This window comes from Ovis aries, chromosome 4 (assembly GCF_016772045.2).
Source record: "Ovis aries strain OAR_USU_Benz2616 breed Rambouillet chromosome 4, ARS-UI_Ramb_v3.0, whole genome shotgun sequence".
NCBI classification, from domain to species: domain Eukaryota; kingdom Metazoa; phylum Chordata; class Mammalia; order Artiodactyla; family Bovidae; genus Ovis; species Ovis aries.
In genome coordinates, this window is record NC_056057.1 from 5,345,725 (window position 1) to 5,365,773 (window position 20,049).

Below are 20,049 nucleotides of genomic sequence, written 5' to 3' on the forward strand. Positions count from 1 at the left end.
CTTTCTAGCTGGGTAGGTTTTTTTTTTTTTTTCTTTTACCACTTAATTAGAGTGTTATAATCTCCAGTACAATGTCGAATGGAGGTGGTTAGAGCAAGTATTCTTGCCTTGCTTATGATTCTAATAGGAAAGTATTCATTCTTTCACCATTAAGTGCAATGTTAAATGTGGGTTTTTCATAGATGCCCTTTATCAAGTTAAATTCACTTCTATTCCTGACTTGCTGAGTATTTTTTTTTTAGTTTATTTTTAAATGAATGGATGTTTGAATATGACCACATGCTTTTCCTGTATTAATTGAGATTATTATATGGTTTTTGTTTTTTATTTTATTAGTACAGTGAAAACACTGATGGATTTTTTTGTCTTAAACCAACTTTTCATTCCTAAGACAGATATCTTGGGTGGCTATGTTTATCATATTACATACTTTTTTACATATTATTTAATTCAATTTGCTAAAATTTTGCTATGACTTTTAAAGTCTATATTCATGAGGGATGATGGTTGTAGTTACATTTATTTTTTAAATTCTCTTGTAATATCTTTTTCTGGTTTTGGTATTAGTCTCATGCTAGCCTCAGTGAATGACTGGGAAATAGTCTCTCCTCTAATTTTCCAGAGGAGTTTATGCAGAATTGATAATATTTCTTTCTTAATTGTTTTCTGAAATTCACCAGTGAAACCATCTAGGCCTGGAATTTTCTTTTTGGGAAAATTTTTAGCTACAAATTGAATGTCTTTCATAGACATTGGGAGTTTTAGGCCATTTCTTTCTGAATGTGCTTCGGCGGCTTGTGTCTTTCATCAGATTTGCTGCCTGTATTGAAGTTGTCAGTTCTCCTAGGGAAAAGTCGGCCATAATGTCTATCTCAGTGTCTGTGCAGTCTGTAGTGATGTTACACTCTTGTCCTGATGATACACAAAATTTATACAGTGTATCTTTATTCTCATGCAATCTGAAACATTTTCTCATTTCTCTTTTGACTTCTGATTTGGCTTATTTCCATCTATGGTATTTCATTTCCAAAATTCAGGATTTTCCCAGATACTGACTTTGCCATTGATTTCCAATTGACTTTTATGCACTCAGAGAGCATACTTTGTATGGTTGAAATATTTTATGTTTTTTGAGACTTATTTTATGACTCAGAATATTTTTCATCCTTAAATATCTAATGCCCACTTGGACAGAATGTAATTCTCCTGTTGTTGGGGAAAGTGCTGTCTTTGACTTGTGATGAGAAGAAAGAGAAAGTAGAACATTTTTATCCTCTCCTGGGTGAAAACAAGCCATCTATCATCAGCTGTATTTGCCCCACCAATATGTTTGATATAGTCCACGTAGTGCTTTAAAATATCTGTGCTTAGTTGCTCAGTCATGTCCGACTCTTTGTGACCACATGGACTGTAGACCGCCAGGCTTCTCTGTCCATTGGGATTTTCCAGGCCAGAATACTGGAGTGGGTCGCCATGCTGTCCTCCAGGGGATCTTCCTAACCCAAGGATTGAACCCAGGTCTCCCACATTGCAAGTAGTGAGCTACTAGGGAAATCCATTAAAAATACCTAAATAAATTTAATACTGAAATACCAGAGTGGATTCTCTGCCCAAATCCTAGCTCCCAGGATTCCAGCCTTGAATGACTGTGTTAGCAGAATCTCCTGGCCAGCATATCCAGTCCCAATAAAAAATAGAAAGGAAAAGTAATGAGCCTTGGACAGTACACACAGTGTTTATTCTTGACAGTTTTAGGCAGTGGGAGCCACTGAAGAGTAGCAAGGGAGAGCGATGTTGGTTGGTAACTTGACGTGGGACTTGTGTCTGTTTAGACCATTGGAAAGGAGGCAGAGAGATTATTGGAGGCCTGCATCATCGTTGGATCACTCACTTCCGGGAGTTTAGGATTTTACCAGGGATTGGCTTTCTTTTCTAAATATAGTAAACACCGTGACGTACACCAATATATCCCCTAAGCCTGTCTTCTGCGTTGACAAATATTTAAATATACCTGCTGTGTGTGTGTGTGTTTTGGTAATGGTTCCAGACCAGCGGCTTAGAGTCTCCACAGCCGGTGGCTCCGTTCTTAGCTGCTTACGGCCTAGATGACAGATAGAGAGGCCATTTCTCCAGCTGGGAAATGCGCTTGCATTCCCCCTGGTTCTAGAGCTCAAGACATTGCCTAGGGAACTTTCCTTGCAGTTTCTTAAAACTATACACCATATATATATACATATATATGGGTCCTTGACGGCTCAGCGGTAAAGAATCCTCCTGCAATGTAGGAGATGCAGGTTCAGTCCCGGAGTTGGGAAGACCACCTGGAGAAGGAAACGGCAATGCACCCCAGTGTTCTTACCTAGGCAATCTCCTGGACAGAGGAGCCTGGCAGGGACAGACCATGGGGCTGCCAAAGAGTCAGACACAAGTTAGCGAGTAAATGCCAACAGCAAATCCATCTCTCCTTCGTCTCTTGACTCAGCCACACACACTGCTGTGCAATACCCACCCCCACACAGTCCCTGCCAGGAATGACTGACGCAGAAGGTCCACCACTCCTTCAAATATGTAAGCTTTCCCTCTTTTCTGGAGCATCTGTGATTTACACGTGCTAGGCTAGCTATGTCTCAGCCAACCACTTCTGCTGAAAATTATGACACAGAAGGAAAGAGAAAAATAGGACAACCACAATTTCTTTTCCATTCACTCTTGCCTCACTTGTTTATTAATAGAGTGTATGTGTGTGTTGGGAAGCAAAATAAAAACAGCAGTGTTAGTTTTGTTCACCATTCCCACTGGTCTAGTATGAGAAAAATACATAAGCTTGTACAGCTACAGAATACAGCTCGTGCCACTGGGCTTCGTATGAGCTAAATTCTCTTGTATTCCCACTTAAACTGGGCATTGCACAATGTAGAGATGAGTGGTCAGCTCCAAGTTAATGGTTTAAAATTTTTTGTTTTTCTTAGAATGACAGTTATATAGCAAGTGAAAAACACCATGACACCTTGGGAGAGAGAGGCCTCAGCAAGGGCATGGCTTTCTATGATAGTACCTTTAACCGCCCTTTCCTCTGGATTTTGAACAAAAGGCTCAGTATTTTGATTTTCCAATGGACCACACGCTGCTGGTCCCTGGAGGGGTCTGATACTCTGGTGGGGCTCACCATGTTCTTACTCCCACTGCCTGTCTGTTTAGGTTTTCTGCCTCCTGGTGCAGGGCCTCTCATCACTCTCCAGGTGCCTCCACACTGCTCGTGTGCGTCTCTACCCAAGGGTCACGGGGGTGAGTTGCCCAGCCTGCTGTGGCCAGATGTGCTGGGCTGCCTCTGTAGCACATGGCTTTGTGGTCTTCTCTTCTTTAGAGAAAGGATGAGTACAGCAAGGTTAGGTGGAGGCAAGATCAAGGTCAGCCCCTCTGAATGAGATCCTCTCACTCCACTCAATCGCCTGGCGCTTTCTTTAATTACGTGAATGTGGGAAAAGCTGGAGCCTTTGGCCTCAGGAAGGTGACCTCAGCAGAACAACTGTTCTTCAGGAGGCTTCAGTCCACTGTCTGGCTCTGGCTGGAGTGGGTGAGGAAGAGTTGAGCCCCTTTGCTTCAGAATTTAGGACTCCAACCAGTACACCCATGCGCTGGAGTCTGGGATGTGCCTGAGAAGACACCCTGGAGGTTAAAGGCCAGCATGTCACCACACATCTTTTGGAGAATCCTTGCAGTGCAGGGGAATCAGCCTGGATCAGACACCCAGCATCCATGGGCTGCAGAGAACCCACTTGAACAAGTTGGCAGCAATCAATCACAACATGGGTAGGCTCCAGCTTTCTTTGGAGTTGAGGCTAAGAGAGCTCTGATCACCCACTCCTGTTTACCCTATGGGATTCTTGGATGATTCAACAGAGCTAGGGTCCTGAAGATGGAGAAAGTTGACTGACTGCCAAAGAGGCATGTGGTGTTCAAGTGATTAATCGGAAAAATGAAAGTAATGTTTATAGAGGCATAAACATTCCAGACGTGACCTGCATGTGAGAGACTCCTTAACTAGGGTGAGTTTTTTACCTGAGATTGTGGGAAGGAGTTATTTTTGCACAGTTCGACCTGCCTACTTGTGTTGGCACCAAGCCTCTCTGAGAATCCTCTCCCCATCTTTGCTTTTCTTTCAAGGACTAAAGCAAAAGGAAAAAAAAAAAATGGGATTGTGAAATGGAACACAATAGGCCCATGTTCCATTGGCGTATCCAATGGAGTATCACAGGTCTTACTCACCATTCTGCTTTTTCATTTTAAAAAAGCCCAGAAGTGTGATTCTGCTGTGTACAAGTGAGAGGCACAAAATAGGATCCCCTGGCAGGTGAGGATGCCCCCAGGAGGCTGTGCCCCAATTCAGCTGCGGTGTTTCTGACTCAGTAGGCATATGCAGCTACTTTGGGGAATAATGAAAGTTTTACTCATATCTGTTTGTGGATGGAAAAAATCGCCAATTAAATAGTGAATTTTGGTTGTGAAAATAGGCACAGGAAGCAGAGACCTCTCTCCTGAAATGCCATTCTAGACAAAGCCAGAGCCCTGTACAAACACCTCCATCGTTAGGAGCCTGAAGATTTGGTATTTAACTGAGGTTTCTTTTTTTGATACAAAGTATGATAGCAAACTTTATTGAGTACTTATTTATGGGTGAGGTGATCTTTTCCTCTTTCTACCTTCTTTTTCTAAAGTTTTTTTTTTAATGTAAATTGATTTACAATATTGTGTTAGTTTCGGGTGTACAACACAGCGATTCGGATGCAGACATATATTCTTTCCCCTTATAGTTTTCTTTTCAGATTCTTTCCCCTTACAGTTAGGTTGTTATAGAATATTGAACAGTTTCCTGTGCTATACCGTGGGTTCTTGTTGCTTAAGTATTTTACATCTAGTAGTGTGTATAGGTAACAGGTTTCTTAAGCTACAATAGCTTGAAGACAAAAATAATGTCCGGGGCTTCCCTGGTGGCTCGGCAGCAAAGAATCTGCCTGCCAATGTCCAAGACATGGATTCAATTCCTGGCCCAGGAAGATTCCCACGTGCCTTGGAGCAACTAGACCCATCAGCTACTAAAGCCTGCACGCCCGAGGGCCACGCTCCACGGAGAAGCCAGGTCATGAGACGCCCATGCGCCACAGCTGGAGAGGAGTCCCCACTCGCTGCAGCTAAAGAGAAGCCTGTGCAGAGCAAAGACCCAGCAAAGTCAAAAATAAGGTAAAGAAGTGAACATTTTTATCAATAGTGCCTAACCAGCACCCAACCTTGAAGTACCTGAAATATGTAAAAGATACTAACAGAACTAATAGGAGAAATAAACAAAGGGCAATGGGTCCAAACTTCCAGTTATTAGATGAATGGGCTCTGAACATGTATAATACAGCACGGTGATGAATAGTTAATGTTACTGAATCGCATATTTGAAAACTACTGAGAGATTGGATGTACAGATGAAAAATTGCGACAATAAGAGGTGATGTCAACTCACTTCATAGCCGTAATTATTTTGCTATGTATGTGTACATCAAGTCATTGCATTGTACACCTTAAACTTATACAATGTGGTATATCAATTGTATCTCAATGAAGCTGGAAAAAAAATGCCTTAGTAGCAAGTGAGAATGTTCCTACCCATTACCTCTAAAACACTCCCAGCCATCTGTCGCTCTGGGACTCTCCCAAGGGTGCTCTTGTACTGTTCGGATCGGTACCTCTGCACATGTGGTGCCCTCTCCCTGGGCCTCTTCTGCAGCTCTGTCCCTCCTCAGTGCTGGTAGGGTGCTGGGCCCTCCTTGGTTGCATTGCTGTTAGGGCCTCTCTTGAGCTCCTACCTCACAGCCCTTGTGGTTCAGATGCTGCTGCCTCTTAGACCTGCCAGTGTCACAAGCGACCCTGAGGTCTGACCCAGTCAAGTCAGGATCCTGACACTGAGGGAGGTTCAGAGACATCCCCCAACCCCACTGATGACAGAACCTCCCCTCTGGCTAATCCTGTGCTTCCTCCCCTCCATTCTCAGGGTGAGCCCCTCCTAGGAGGTTCCTCAACTCCTCATCAGCTGTGACCCCTGGTGGCCACCCCAGACTAGCCCTACGCTGGAGGCAAACCCAGTGCAGATCCTGGTGGAGAGCCATCCTGCATTGTAAATGGTGGGAATACAAGATTACAGAACCTGTTCCTTCCTCTTTCTTCTCCTTGATAAATCTAGCCCATAGACACAGGAAAAATATGAAACTATCACTTTGGGAAGGAGGTTATAAGTCAGCCCAAGAAACCATTAATATTCAAAACTAAATTAGAAATCTAGAAATATTATTATATTTCTTTGGCTGGATCCCTCCACTCTCAAATTATGTTAAATAACAATTTTTAATACACAGGAAAGTATAAATGAACATGAAATGCTGCTCACTCCAGCTCTGGCTTTGGAAATGACATCAGAATGAGTGATACGGAACAAAGTATCATTGACAGACAGTCTTATTTGTAAACTAGCATGTTCTGAACCATCAGTTGAGTTAAAACCTGTCAAGTTCTCAAAGACAAAAATCAAGTCAGAACAGACATCAGCCTAGGTCAGAAAATCCTCTTTAATCAAAGTTCCAAGGATGCATATCCGGAGGGGGCTCACATTTCTAGAAAACAATGCAAGGAAGAACCACTTGCGTGATCCTTGTGTGGGTTTGGGTGTAGGTGTGATGTTGCCTAAATTCAGGGGCTGAACATCTTGACCAAGAGACTCAGAGATGCTTCCTCTTAATGAGGCGTGAGGAGAGAACACAGCTTTTAGTATGATCTCACCAGGAGATAAATTATGACAGCTGGTGGCTAAAATACAAGCTCTGTGGCAAAGCGGTAGGAAAGCCAGACCTACACATTCTCTCCATTTGCCACTTGGCAGTGTGTTCTGCACACATTTTCTGACAAACAGGAAGGCCGGCAACTGCCTCTGTGTTGAACAGGTCACAGAGCAATAGGGCGATGGACATAGATCAGAGCAATCATCTTCACATAATGGCAGAGAATATAGGGTCTTTAATAAGGTTTCCTGAGCTCAAATCCTTGCTGTGTGTGACCTTAGGCTATTTAGTTAACTCCCCAGATGCTTAGATTTTCCATCCCTAAAGTGGGGACAACAATAGGACCTATCTTTTGGGTCACTTTAAACATTGTGTAATTAGTGCTGTTGATGTATTGAACATAGTGCTTTGCTCCTAGTAACTGTCATTAAATGTTATCTATAAATATGGATGGTGACTGCAGCCATGAAATTAAAAGATGCATGCTCCTTGTAATAAAAGCTATGACAAACCTGGACAGTGTGTCAAAAAGCAGAGGCATCACTTTGCTAACAAAGGTCCAGATAGCCAAAGTTATGGTTTTTCCAGTAGCCATGTACAAATGTGAGAGTTGAACTATAGAGAAGGCTGAGTGCCAAAGAATTGATGCTTTCAAACTGTGATGCTAGAGAAGACTCTTGAGAGTCCCTTGGACAGCAAGAAGGTCAAGCCAGTCAATCCTAAAGGGAAATCAACCCTGAATATTCATTGCAAGGACTGATGCTGAAGCTGAATTTCCAATACTTTGTCCACGTGATGGAAAAGTCAGCTCATTGGAAAAGACATTGATGCTGTGAAAGATTGAAGGCAGGAGGAGAAGGGGACAACAGAGGATGAGATGGTTGGATGGCATCTCTGACTCAATGGACATGAGTTTAAGCAAGCTCCAGAAGATGGTGAAGGACGGTGAAGCCTGACATGCTAGAGTCCATCGGGTCGCAAAGAGTCAGACACGACTTAGTTACTGAACAACAACAAATGACTATGGTTAATAATTCAATCAGTATATACCTGTTGTCTAGCTATCATTAGAAGAGAGAGGACAAAGAGATGCATGTCTTCTGGCAGGTGCTGGAGGCTGGTCTGAGGGGAGCACCCTGGGATGGGGCAGTTCCCAGATTTGCAATTCTGAGACTCAGCGTATGTGATCCTCTCCTAGGGTTTCACCAGGAACAGGCCAGAAACAACCACTTCATGCCTAATCCGATCATGGGTCCATCCCATCTCTGTCGGTTCCTATCCTGGTCTCCTATTCCACTAACGGACTCTCGAGTTTGGAAGCAGTATAAATCTCAGACCCTTTCCATCTCTTGAGAATTCCAGTGAATCAGAACTCCTGACCTGCATGGCTTCTTCAATTATTTCCTGACATCTCTTTGTGGATCTTGTGCCTTGGGTGAAGGTCTGGCGGCTACTCAGGTGGAATTAGGGCTAACAGGGAGCAATAGATTTGCTGCTGCTGCTGCTGCTGCTGCTGCTAAGTCGCTTCAGTCGTGTCCGACTCTGTGCGACTCCATGGACGGCAGCCCACCAGGCTCTGCTATCTCTGGAATTCTCCAGGCAAGAACACTGGAGTGGTTTGCCATTTCCTTCTCCAGTGCATGAAAGTGAAAACTGAAAGTCAAGTTGTTCAGTTGTGTCCGACTCTTTGTGACCCCATGGACTGCAGCCTACCAGGCTCCTCCGTCCATGAGATTTTCCAGGCAAGAGTACTGGAGTGGGTTGCCATTGCCTTCTCTGATAGATTAGCTACAAAGAGCTATTTTCAAGAGCCCCTTGTTAAAAGAACAGGCTACAGAAGGAGAGGGCTCAAATCTCTGAAGACACATTGAAGACGCTTCCCAATCCTTCCTGTGCTTGGCCTCATGCATAAATTATTCCTTTGGAAAAAATACACTGTCATTTTTTAAAAGAAGGAGTAACACTCTACAAGGGGCTTCTAGGTGGTGACAGTGTTAGAGAACCCGCCTGCCAGTGTAGGAGATGTAAGAGACATGGGTTCGATCCCTGGGTCAGGAAGATCCCCTGGAGGAAGACATGGCCACCCACTCCAGTATTCCTGCCTGGAGAATTCCATAGACAGAGTAGCCTGGCCTTGCTACTGTTCATAGAATCACAGAGAGTTGGACACAACTCAGTGACTTAACACAAACACACATAATACTCTACAAACAGACCTTTGATTAGGCACTGATTTCTTAGATATGGCCCAAGCAACAAGAGAAAAATAAATTGAACTTTATAAAAAATAAAATATTCTGTGCTTCAAAAGATACCATCAAGGATGTGAAAGAACAGACATAGGAAACAAATTTATGGTTACTAAAGGGGAAGGGAAGGAAAGAAAAAAAAGTGAAGTAGCTCAGCCATGTCCGACTCTTAGCGAGGGAAGGGAAGGGAAGGGAGATAAATTGGGAGTCTGATAATAGCAGATGCAAACTCCTATACGTAAAACAGGTAAACTACAAGGTCTTGGGCTTCCCTGGTGGCTCAGGTGGTAAAGAATCTGCCTGCAAGGCAGGAGACACCGGTTCAATTCCTGGGTCGGAAAGATTCACTGGAGAAGGGATAGGCTATCCACTCCAGTATTCCTGGGCTTCCTTTGTGGCTCAGATGGTAAAGAATCCACCTGCAATGCAAGAGACCTGGGTTCAGTCCCTGGGTTGGGAAGATCCCCTGGAGAAGGGAATAGCTACCCACTCCAGTATTCTTGCCTAGAGATTTCCATGGACAGAGGAACCTGGCAGGCTACAGTCCATGGGGTTGCAAGAAGTCAGACACAACTGAGCAACTTTCATTTTTAACAAGGTCCTATTGTAGAGCACAGGGAACTATATTCAATATTCTGTAATAAGCCATAATGAAAAAGAATATGTATACACATGTATAACTGAATCATTTTGCTGTATAACAGGGACTAACACAACTCTATAAATCAACTATACTTACATTTAAAAAGAAGAGTGTGAAAGAAGAACCCAAAGGAGAAAACATTTCCAAATCATATATATGATAAGAGATTTGTATGTAGATTATATAAATAACTCTCACAGCTCAAAAATATAAAGGCAAACAACCTAACTTTCAAAATAGGCAAAGAACTTGAATATATATCTTCTCCAAAGAAGATATACAAATAGCAAAAGAAAAAAACACATGAAAAGTTTTCAACATCATGTCATCAGGGAAATGAAAATCAAAATCTCAGTGAGATAATGTTTCATACCCACTAGGATGGCTAGAATCAAAGACAGATATTAACACATGTTGCTGAGGATATGGAGGAACTGGAACCCTCATTCATTGCTGGTGGGATTGGAAAATGGTGCAACCACTTTGTAAAAAACATTTGGCAGTTTCTCTTAGGGTCGAACCCAGAGTCACCAAATGGTCAGCAATTCCACGCTTAGAAATACACGAAAAATGAAAACTTGTCCACACAGTGGATTTAAACTCTTTGAGATTTTTTTTCAGTAGTAAACACTATAGTAATACACAGTTCACAGTTGGTTGAATGCTGGATGCAAAGGCTTGGATACAGAGCGCCGTCCCTCATATGTGGAGAGCCAACTGTAAATTATATTCACATGTCCCACTGTGAGAAGGGCTGGGAACCCTAGTACTCACGTTACGTGTTGTTCTGTGTGAATGTTCATAGATGTATTATTCATGATAGATAAAACATGAGACCACTTACATGTTCATAAACAAAATGTGGTCTATCCAAGCACAGGAATCTTATTTTACCATAAAAAGGAATGAAATTCTGTCATACACTACAACATGGGTGAACTTTGAATATAATAAATTAAAGAAGCTAGACACAAAAGGCCATATTATTTCATGAGTGTCCTAAGTAGGTAGACCCATAAAGACACGAAGGTGAGTGACTCTGAGAGGGGTTAGGAGCAGGGAGAAAATGCATACAGACAGGGTTTACTTGGAGTGATAACCACTCCAAGTGGTTATGAATTTAGGTAGGGGGGATGGCTGGGCACCTCTGCGTATAACCAGACAACTCTATGACCACTGGATTGTGTACTTGGCAGGGGGATTCCAGCTCAGTAAAAATCAAGGACGCCACATCAATGTGTTTCTGAGTTACTGTTGTCAGTTAATGGTCTCAGGTGAAATACATTTCTGTTTAAATAACTTACCATCCTAAAAGAAATGATTAAATCTGAGCCTGAAGCAAATGTGAGCCCTCATGGGGAGACAGTGAGGTCTGGAGCCTGATCGTCTTGAAAGGACACCAGTGACATAGAGCCAAGGCCCCACCCTCATGAACTCACTGAATCTACGGTGCCCTCCGGAAGGCCCCATTCCCAAACAATGTCACTGGGGACTAAGCCTTCCACCTGGATTTTGAGGAGACAACTCAGTCCATATTGTTCTCGAAGTCATATGCAGTTCTCTATCTAAATTGGTATTAATCATATGGTATGCTGGTTTTTTCTTTTTTAGTATTTATTACCCTTACTTTTCATGTAATTTACTTACTTGTTAATTCATATAATTAATTTTTATAGACTTACAGTTGATGTACAGTGTTTTGGGTGTACAGCGAAGTGACTCAGTTACACGTATATATAAATCCACTCTTTTTCAGATTCTTTTCCATTTCAGGTTAGTACAAGATACAGATCATAGTTCCCTGTTGTTGTTTAATCACTCGTGTCCGACTCTCTGTGACCCCAGGGACTGCAGCACGCCAGGCCTCCCTGTCCTTCACCATCTCCCGGAGCTTGCTCAAACTCACATCCATTAAGTCAGTGATGCCATCCAACCATCTCGTCCTCTGTCGTCCCCTTCTCCTCCTGCCTTCAGTCTTTCCCAACATCAGGGTCTTTTTTTAATGAGTTGGCTCTTTGCATCAGGTGGCCAAAGTATGGGAGCTTCAGCTTCAGCATCAGTGCTTGCAATGAATATTCGGGGTTGATTTTCTTTAGTTCCTGTGTTGAATTAAGCACGTAGCTCCCTGTGTTATATTAAAATTGCATTATCAGACCTGGAAAACCTCTGGATTTGCCTGGATTTGCCTCTGATGACTTTTATTTCACAGAGGCAGAAACAAGAGTTTAGAAGGAGGAATGACTCACCCTTAGTGATTTTACTATAGTTAGGTTAAGGTGAGTATGTTTGACTCTAAACCCTAGCTTTCCAGTTGGCGCTAGAGGTGAAGAACCACCTGATAGCGCAGGGCAGGAGACACAACCCAGACATTTTCCCTGGGTTGGGAAAACCCCCTGGAGGCGGGCATGGCAACTCACTCCAGTGTTCTTGCCTGGAGAATCCCATGGACAGGGGAGCCTGGCGGGCTGCAGTCCATAGGTCTGAAAGAGTTGGATATGACTGAAGGGACTTAGCAGCGCATTCACTCCCTGCGGCAGCAGCCCCTGACTCTCTGGGAAATTGTTGGAAATGCAGACTCTCTGGAATCATTGGAGCAGGAGTTGCATTTTAACACAATTCCCAGGAGCATCTTGGGTATATTCTAGTTTGGGATGCCCCAATCTGAGCTGAGCTGCCTCCTAATGAGTTTGTTTAATGTACATTCTTCTTTTCCTCAAAAGGGATGCGAAGCAGCTGGAGGGACTCTGGGTATTCCAGGCACCCTGCCCGGAGGCCAGGGCTGACTGCATGGGCTGAGTGGGCACTGAGGGCTTTTCCTGCCAAGGGGAGAAGGGAGCTCTGGGTGCAAACATAGCAGCAAAGCAGGGAGGTAGCGTCAGGGCAAGGAAAGGGAGACCTCGAGGCGGCCTCACACTCTGGGTCACAGCAGCAGGGCCAGCGCCCTCTCCTTGCATCCAGAGCTGCCTCGTGGCCATCCGCAGCCAGAGCTGGGAGCAGCTAGTGACAGCTGGCACAGCAACACCAAGCGTGGTGTGCAAGCCTCAGAGCAGGCACTCAGCCATGCCCCAGGCAGCAAAGCAGCAAAGGTGCAGCTTTCCTGCAATACTTAGGAAGGTGAGATGGGGTGGCTGCCCCAATGTGCGGGAGCCCACCCCCAACCCTGTCTTCAGCAACCTCTTGGTGGGTGACAGCAGTTTGAGAAAGGCCAGGGTGGGAGCAGTCACAACAAAAACTGACAAAGCCTTCAAATTGGGGCTTTTTTTTTTTTTTTTTTTGGTGCCATTTTAAAAGATTTATCAGCACATCCCTGGATATTTACAATGCCCCAAATAAGACACTAAATGATAGTTAACATCTCCAAAGGTTCTAATTTATTCAGGGAAACTTAACAGATTATGCAGGAAAAGAGCAGCAGGGAAACCTGCTCCCCCTGCATGCAAGTGTGCATTTGCTATAGAAGCTCCATGAGCAAACCCAGGAGCCTGTCCTGCTCAGGGTGCCACAGGGGCAGAGCCCCTGCCCTCAGACTCTCAGCCCACACCTATTGCGGTTCCCACGCTGGGTCTGGAGGCATCAAGCCTCTGCCTGGCACTTCAGTCTGGCTCCAACGCAAAGTGGTCAGCTGGCTCCCCTCCTCACACAATGACTGGCATATGGCAGATACTGCGAAGTATCCTTTGAACTGGGGCTTCCCTGGTGGCTCAGATGGTGAAGAATCTGCCTGGAGTGCAGGAGACCTGGGTTTGATTCCTGGGTTGGGAAGATCTCCTGGAGAAAGGAATGGCTTCCCACTCTAGCATTCTTGCCTGGAGAATTCCACGGTCACAGCAGCCTGGTGGGCTGTGGTCCATGGGGTCACAAAGGGTTGGACAGGATTGAGTGACTAACACACCACATCAACAGCATTCTGTGAGCTGCACAATTTTGGACCACATCTCTACGAAGGTGGCTTTGCAGGGATCCGCACAGTAAAGGAAGTTTGGGTTGCAAACAGAGAACTGGGCCCCCAGCTGACCCAGGAGGCTGCCAGGCTGGCCCAACTTTCCCCTAAAGCCTTGGGCGCTCAGCCCGTCATTCCTGGGGCAAGTCTGATCCTGCCCCCTCCTCCTCATGACCTCTCTCACCAATCCTCACCCTTCACTCCACTCCTGGTTAAATAAATGTGCCTGTAGGGTTTCAGGGTCTGAGATGCCTGGTGGCCCTCCTGGAATGAGAGGTGTCCAGGGCTCTGGGTCCTTCTGGGCCTTTATTCTAGAGCAATTTGAACATCAGAGTGGAGGTGGGACACTGCCTTCTTCTATTCATCTTTCCCGGATGCTGCCTCCCCGAGACACAGCTGCCTGCTTTGACCCCCTTCTCCACTGGGAACACTGGGCTATTTCTCCTTCTCCCTACCACCCCAATTCCTCCTGCGGCCTTTCCAGGCCTTCCAGGGAGCTGCACTTCCTCCTGCACCCTCAGCAGGATCCAGACAGGAATCTCTAGCCACTCCTAGGCTGCCCTTTCTTATGTGGCTTCCCGAGTAAGGAGGACCCAGAGATCCTGAGGAGGAGTCCTTGATCCCCACACCTAGAGGGCGGAGGATTAGGAGATTCATTCATTCAGCACACCCTGTATTCATCAGGCACCCCGTCTACCTGCCAGACTGTCCTAAATGCTGGAGGTCCAATGATACATGCGGCAGACAAAGGCCCAACACTCACTGAGATCACATTCTAGGGGAGAAGGCAGATGGCCAGACAAGGACAAAATGTGCCAAATATGGCATAGATATTTATATTCCATTGATTTATAATGTTTGCATCTGTAATTGTTTACTTATATAAACAAAGTTCACAGACACATTCATATATAGAAGCAAAATATTATCTATAAGGAAAACATAAACAGCTATTTGTAAATACAAATATTTAAAATAAGCAAACAAATATATATTTAAAATATATATTAAAAATGTATACTATATACAAATAGATAAATTATTAGAATAAAAATAACTCAGGACATGCAGAGAAATACTAAGCCTGTATTTCGCACAGAGTGCTCCTGGAGGGCTTGGAGGTGGCATCTGAGCAGGGACCACAGGTGGAACTGGAAATGACACCGCAGAGCATTCCAGGCAGATGCCTGAGATGGGCAGAATGGGAAGACAGAGCTGCAGCGTGGTGGGCTCTGAGGCTGTGCGCTCTGGTGACCCGGGCCTGAGTAGCTAAGTCCCAGCAAGGATTTCCCATTCTGTATCTACCGAAGGAAGGGGAAAGCTGGAGGGCAGCGGGAGGAAGGCTCAGGCAGGCCTCTGGATTCCTCATCCTAGTTTTAGACTCAAAGGAACGCCTCCTCCAACAGCCATCACTGCAAGCTGACTTACTCATATTTTATTCTAGTCCTTGGAACCCCATGGAAGAGTCATTTTTGTAAATCAGACTTCCGCACTAGCCCAGATCCCTTTTGTGGCTTTGGGATGGGTTAGAAGGAGTGTGAGGTGAAGCTCGGAAGACCTGGGGTCTCTGGCTGGCTTGCTCTGGGCCCCACGTGGGTTGCCTGTGCTGGCGTTTCTGTCCGCGGCCCCTCGAATCCATCACCGGGCAGCGCGACCGCAGCGCCCGTCTAACAACCAGGCAAACTCGAGCGTGCGTCCACCCGAGCTCCCAGGAGCAAGGCTGCGCCGGCTCCAGCGCCCACAGCTTCCAATACCTGACCCGGTGGAGCCCGAATTTGCCTTTCTAACAGGTTCCCAGGTGCGGCAGGTCAGGAACGCACGTAGAGACCCACCGCACCAGAGCCGCCGCCCGGAAGGCGGTTCTGGGTTCCAGGGCGGCGAGGCTGACACCGCTCACGCCTAGTGCTCCGGCCTCCGTCCCCGCGTTGGCCCGCCCACCTCGCCCTCGCCCGGCCCGAGAGGCCGCCAGGTGCTTCCCCCGCCGCAGCTCCTCCCCGACGCCGCGCGGCGCGCTCCCGGGACCCCCCGGCGCCCGGAGACCGGGGCCCTCCCTCCCGGGCGCAGAGGCCCGGGGGCGCGGGCGGCGGCGAGCCGGGCGCCTCCTCGGGCGCGGCCCCCGCCCCGGGCGCGCGCCGCGGGCAGAGCCGGCCGCCCCGGAGGCGCGCGGCGCGGGGGCGGTGCTCCCGGGGGCGCGGCGCACCTTGCTCCCGGCGCCCCCGCCCCGCGCCGGCCCCTCCCCGCGGGCCCGCGCCCCCGCCCGCCCGGGCTGCGCCAGCCCCTCCGCCGCTCCGGCCGGGCCGCTGTCCTCCGCCGGCGCGCGACGGAGGACGATGGGTCAGCGCGGAGACCGCGAATGAGGGCCGCGGCGGCGGCTGCGAGCGCCTGACTCGCCGGCCCGAGCGCCGCCCGCGCCCCGCCTCGCCGCAGACTCCATGGACGCGTCGCGAGCCTCGGCGGCCAAGCCCCCGAGCGGGTAAGCCGCCCCGGGCGCCCCCGGCCGCCGGCGCCGGCGCGGCGTGCGCGCGGGACGGGGCGCCCCTCTCGGGGCCGCGAGCCCGCGCCCGGCGGGGGAAGGGAGCTGTGGACTCTGTGCGCGCAGGTCGTTGCCCGGGTAACAGTGTCAGTCCGCGGCCCCGGCGCCTTTCGCGTGTGTGCGTCTGTGCGCGCGCTCCTTTTGGGGATTGTGCGCTCCCTTTTGGGGGTCCCCGCGGGCGGAGCCCCACGAGCTTTCCCTGCCACCCGCGAGAGCTCCCCCTGCGGGAGGGGAGGAAGGCGGTGGAGACGCGGCCGGGCCCCCAGCCCTGTCGCTGACTTGCCCCTGGGGTGATTGTGTGCCAGTCTGTCGCCGCGCCCCACCGTCCGCTCCTCCTCCCCGCAAAAGGAAGGGGAACAGGGTCCGAGCACCCAGAGGCGCCTGGGTGCCGCGGTCTCGGGAAGGCTGTGTACAGGGCATTGCCCTGGAGGTTTTCTGCTGCTCCCCTCCCTGGCTGACTTTTTGGGGCTCCTCGGTACAGGGCACTGGCATGTGAACCGGGCCCGCCCCGGGGACCCCAGCATCTCACTAAAGTGGGAGCTCCTATCGCTGCCTGCGTGGCCGATCCTTTTACCCAAACCTTCGCGGGGTCTGTTTTACGTCCCACAGCTCGTGTGTGCGGATTACAGGTCACGTTCGTATTCTACTCGCTGAAAGAGTAACTTCCGTAATATAAGAAAAATAACCCTGCTCTTTAACCAGATCCCGAGCTGGAGTTTGAGCTGTGCAGGACCCCCGCCGGGCCCGGTGGCCTGCGCTCAGCGCTCAAGGGGTCGCGCGCTCGGCTTGCCAGGGCAGTGTGTCTCCGCGGGGCACACCCAGGACCTGCGAGCTGTCTCAAGGGCCTGGAGCGAATGTGTGATGAGTCCTGCGAATGGAATGAGTGCCTGGGGTGGGCCCTGCACCTGCTTACCGAAGGGGCCCACGTTCCGCTCTAGCAACTGGTCTCCAGTGAGGCAGCTTTGGGGACAACTAATCTCTTTTCATTGCAGTGTGTCCCCGTTGACTCATCCTGCCCTCGCGTACTCATAGGCTGCGGTGCTGCCCAAGTGCGCAAAAGGTTTTCAAAAACTGCCTCTTTCTTTTTTAACTCTGCCTTTAATGCCAGGAAAAAGTGAGCCAGGTTAGCAAATGAAATAATCCTGAAGCTGAGGAATGTTAAAAGGAACTTTTTAAATTTTTTTTTGCTGTGCGCTTACTGGCAGTTATGTAATTTCCTTTGAACAAACAAATCTCCCCCAGAGAAAAGAAATGTGGAAAGTCCGTTTTCATGGTAGTGGGCATCGCAAAACGACATCGAGAAATGTGAAACAGAATTGCTGCTAATCTGTCTCCATTGGAGAGGTTATTTAATGAGTCTGTTTACGGAGACCGGAACCCTTTTGGCAAAACTATCTTTTATTTGGAGAGGTCAGCAAACACTTAAGAGGTCAACAAACATTTAAGAGGTCAGCAGAATTGTATCCAAAAAGCACTTGTAAAATCCTTTAAAAGAATCTGATTGTAGAAGAAATGGGGATTCTAAACTTGGAACACTGTTTCCAGGGTGGTATTGGTGAGCAGAAAGTCAGTCACCACCCCCCACCCCCGCCCAGTCTGGTTCGTGGTGCTTTGCAGACCTCTGGCCTTCATGTGCAAACCCCCCGGCAGAGACTAGTGGCTTTTGCTGTCGATATGGTAACAAACCTGAGATTGTTACTCTTGATGCATTTGACTCTTTCCTCACACTCACATGCCGAGCCTCCTATCGTCTTATACAAACATCTTTGACCAAGAAACACAGACATAATGTTTTAAAATCTCTAATTCTCAAGTATTGTATCTTTTGTTTTAGTACCTTTTAGTGAACAGACGCCAACCAAATGCAGCATGCTTAAAATCAGAGGGCAGAAATGGTCTTAGGGTTTTTTGTTTGTTTTTCTTTGAATGTTTTATAGAATTTGAGTGTATTGGTTACCTATCAGAAAGGAAAGATACAGATGTGAAATTTCTGGCTTTGGTACATTATTGGTGGCAGTCAGCTTCTGTTGGTTCTTCACCAAAATTACCATCTCCTCTGATCTGTTACCTGAGAATAAGGCAATGCCTGCCACGTGCTCCATGCTCCAGGGAATATGTTTTTTCTCTGATACTGCCATGATTGGTTATCTAATCCCACTTTGATTAAGCTATTACTTTTCCGCACCATGGCAGATGACTGATGTGATGAATTTGTTGTTGTTCACTGAGACTGGCGCTTTGCCTTGTGTTATGTAGAAATGGGCTGGATGGGGGACACTGAATTAAGGACATGTCACCTTATAAAATAACGTGTATGACAGTCCTTCTTGAGAATTACTGAAGGGCCAGATACATTAGTGAATGTAAACCCACTGACTGTATGTCTGCCTAATTTATTAATACATAGTTATTAGTTACCTTTGTTGAGAGCACAAGTATACATTTTATTTGGACTGGAATTTAGGTTTTTACTAGTAATTTCATTAAAACCATATCTTAGGGCTCACTTAATTTAAAACTGTTGGGGAAAAGTATTATTTTAGGAAAGAGGATATAGGCAAAAACTAACCAATCAGACCGTGTGACTTTTCAAGAATTTCAGACCTTAGTTGAGGTATACTAATTGATAGAATATTCTAGAATGCAAGTAAAGGTGAATTACGTTTGAGTAAAGTTTTAAAATGTCTCCAAGTCCATTTAAGGCAAAGTTTTTTGGCTTACTTTTAGTTATCTGTTTGAGTATTTGTGAGATCTACCCCAGTAGTTCAACCCACTCCAATATTCTTGTTTGAAAAATCTCATAAACAGGGAAGACTGGTGGGCTACAATCCATGGGGTCACGAAGGGTCAGACATGACTGAGCACCTGGGCATGCATGCATACACCCCCATCCCAGTAGCTGGTTATGGACACAGGATTAAATTTTCCACTGGAGCTGGTGGGAACAAGGGGCAGCATATTGGCGAGTTTGGCAGGATAGTAGTTAATTTTTTTTTCCCTGTGGTGGAAATGCGTATTTCTGTAGGATAAAATAGTCTCCAGTGACATGAAATGTCTAAACAGCTGGTGCCTTTGCCCATTGGCTTCATTCAGGAGCGTGCTTGTGTAAATATCAGTGCGAGTTTGTGAGTCAGTTTCACCAGAATGTGTGCTCCCTGGAGACATAGCTGGTATTCCCTTCTCTGCTTAAATTTGTCATTATTTAATCAAGTTATAAGAACATAATGAAATAATTTCAAAGAGATTAATCGAAGTAGGTAACTTGAGCTTCTTGCGTCCTGTTGACACCGAACATACCGCTAAGTACGGGAGGCCTGCTACTCCTGACCGTGAACTTGGGTGGCCACCTTGTCATTCTCTACCTTACCTCTCAGGAGCATGCAAAGATAGTGAAATATTAGCAGGTGTGCTCTGTAAAAACAAGTTTAGGCTTCTGGGCCTTTTTTTTTTTTTTTTTTTTTTTTAAGGTTTCTAGGCGTTTGGCTAACCTGTTAGAAAGTGTGTTTATACCCTTAAAAATGACAGCCTGCCTGATTACTTGGTACATTAAAATTTTCCCATTCAATTTGAGCTGTTTTTTTTTTAAGATGTTACTTCTGAGCTCTTCTTTAAGTCAGTAGTTTATTTAAGGACATCAAAACTCGTTCTTATTTGATATAAAGTGGAGAGAAGATCTCAGAATTCTATTCTTTGGTAATAATAGTTTTTCTTAATATTTTTTAATACATTAGAGAAGTTGAGTATTCCCCTGTTACAATACCAGGTAAGCTTAGAGCATTGTAAGTATTTCTCGGTGATTGTGTGATGGAGCTGAAGCTAATATGTGATTAAATTTGGTGTGAAGATGTTTGTACCAGGCACAGCAG

General features: G+C 46.5%; 1 protein-coding gene across 4 annotated transcripts in view; it reads left to right on the top strand.

Annotated features, from left to right (window-relative positions):
• Positions 1 to 15,949: 15,949 nt before the first annotated feature.
• Positions 15,950 to 20,049, top strand: part of COBL (cordon-bleu WH2 repeat protein) — a 305,488-nt gene continuing 301,388 nt past the window's right edge. For all 4 annotated transcript variants that reach the window (XM_042248330.1, XM_060414416.1, XM_042248331.1 and 1 more), the window contains exon 1: positions 15,950 to 16,123. In XM_042248330.1, coding sequence (XP_042104264.1) covers positions 16,083 to 16,123 — 41 coding nt within the window. In that variant the 5' untranslated portion in view covers positions 15,950 to 16,082. The remainder of the gene's footprint in view (positions 16,124 to 20,049) is intronic.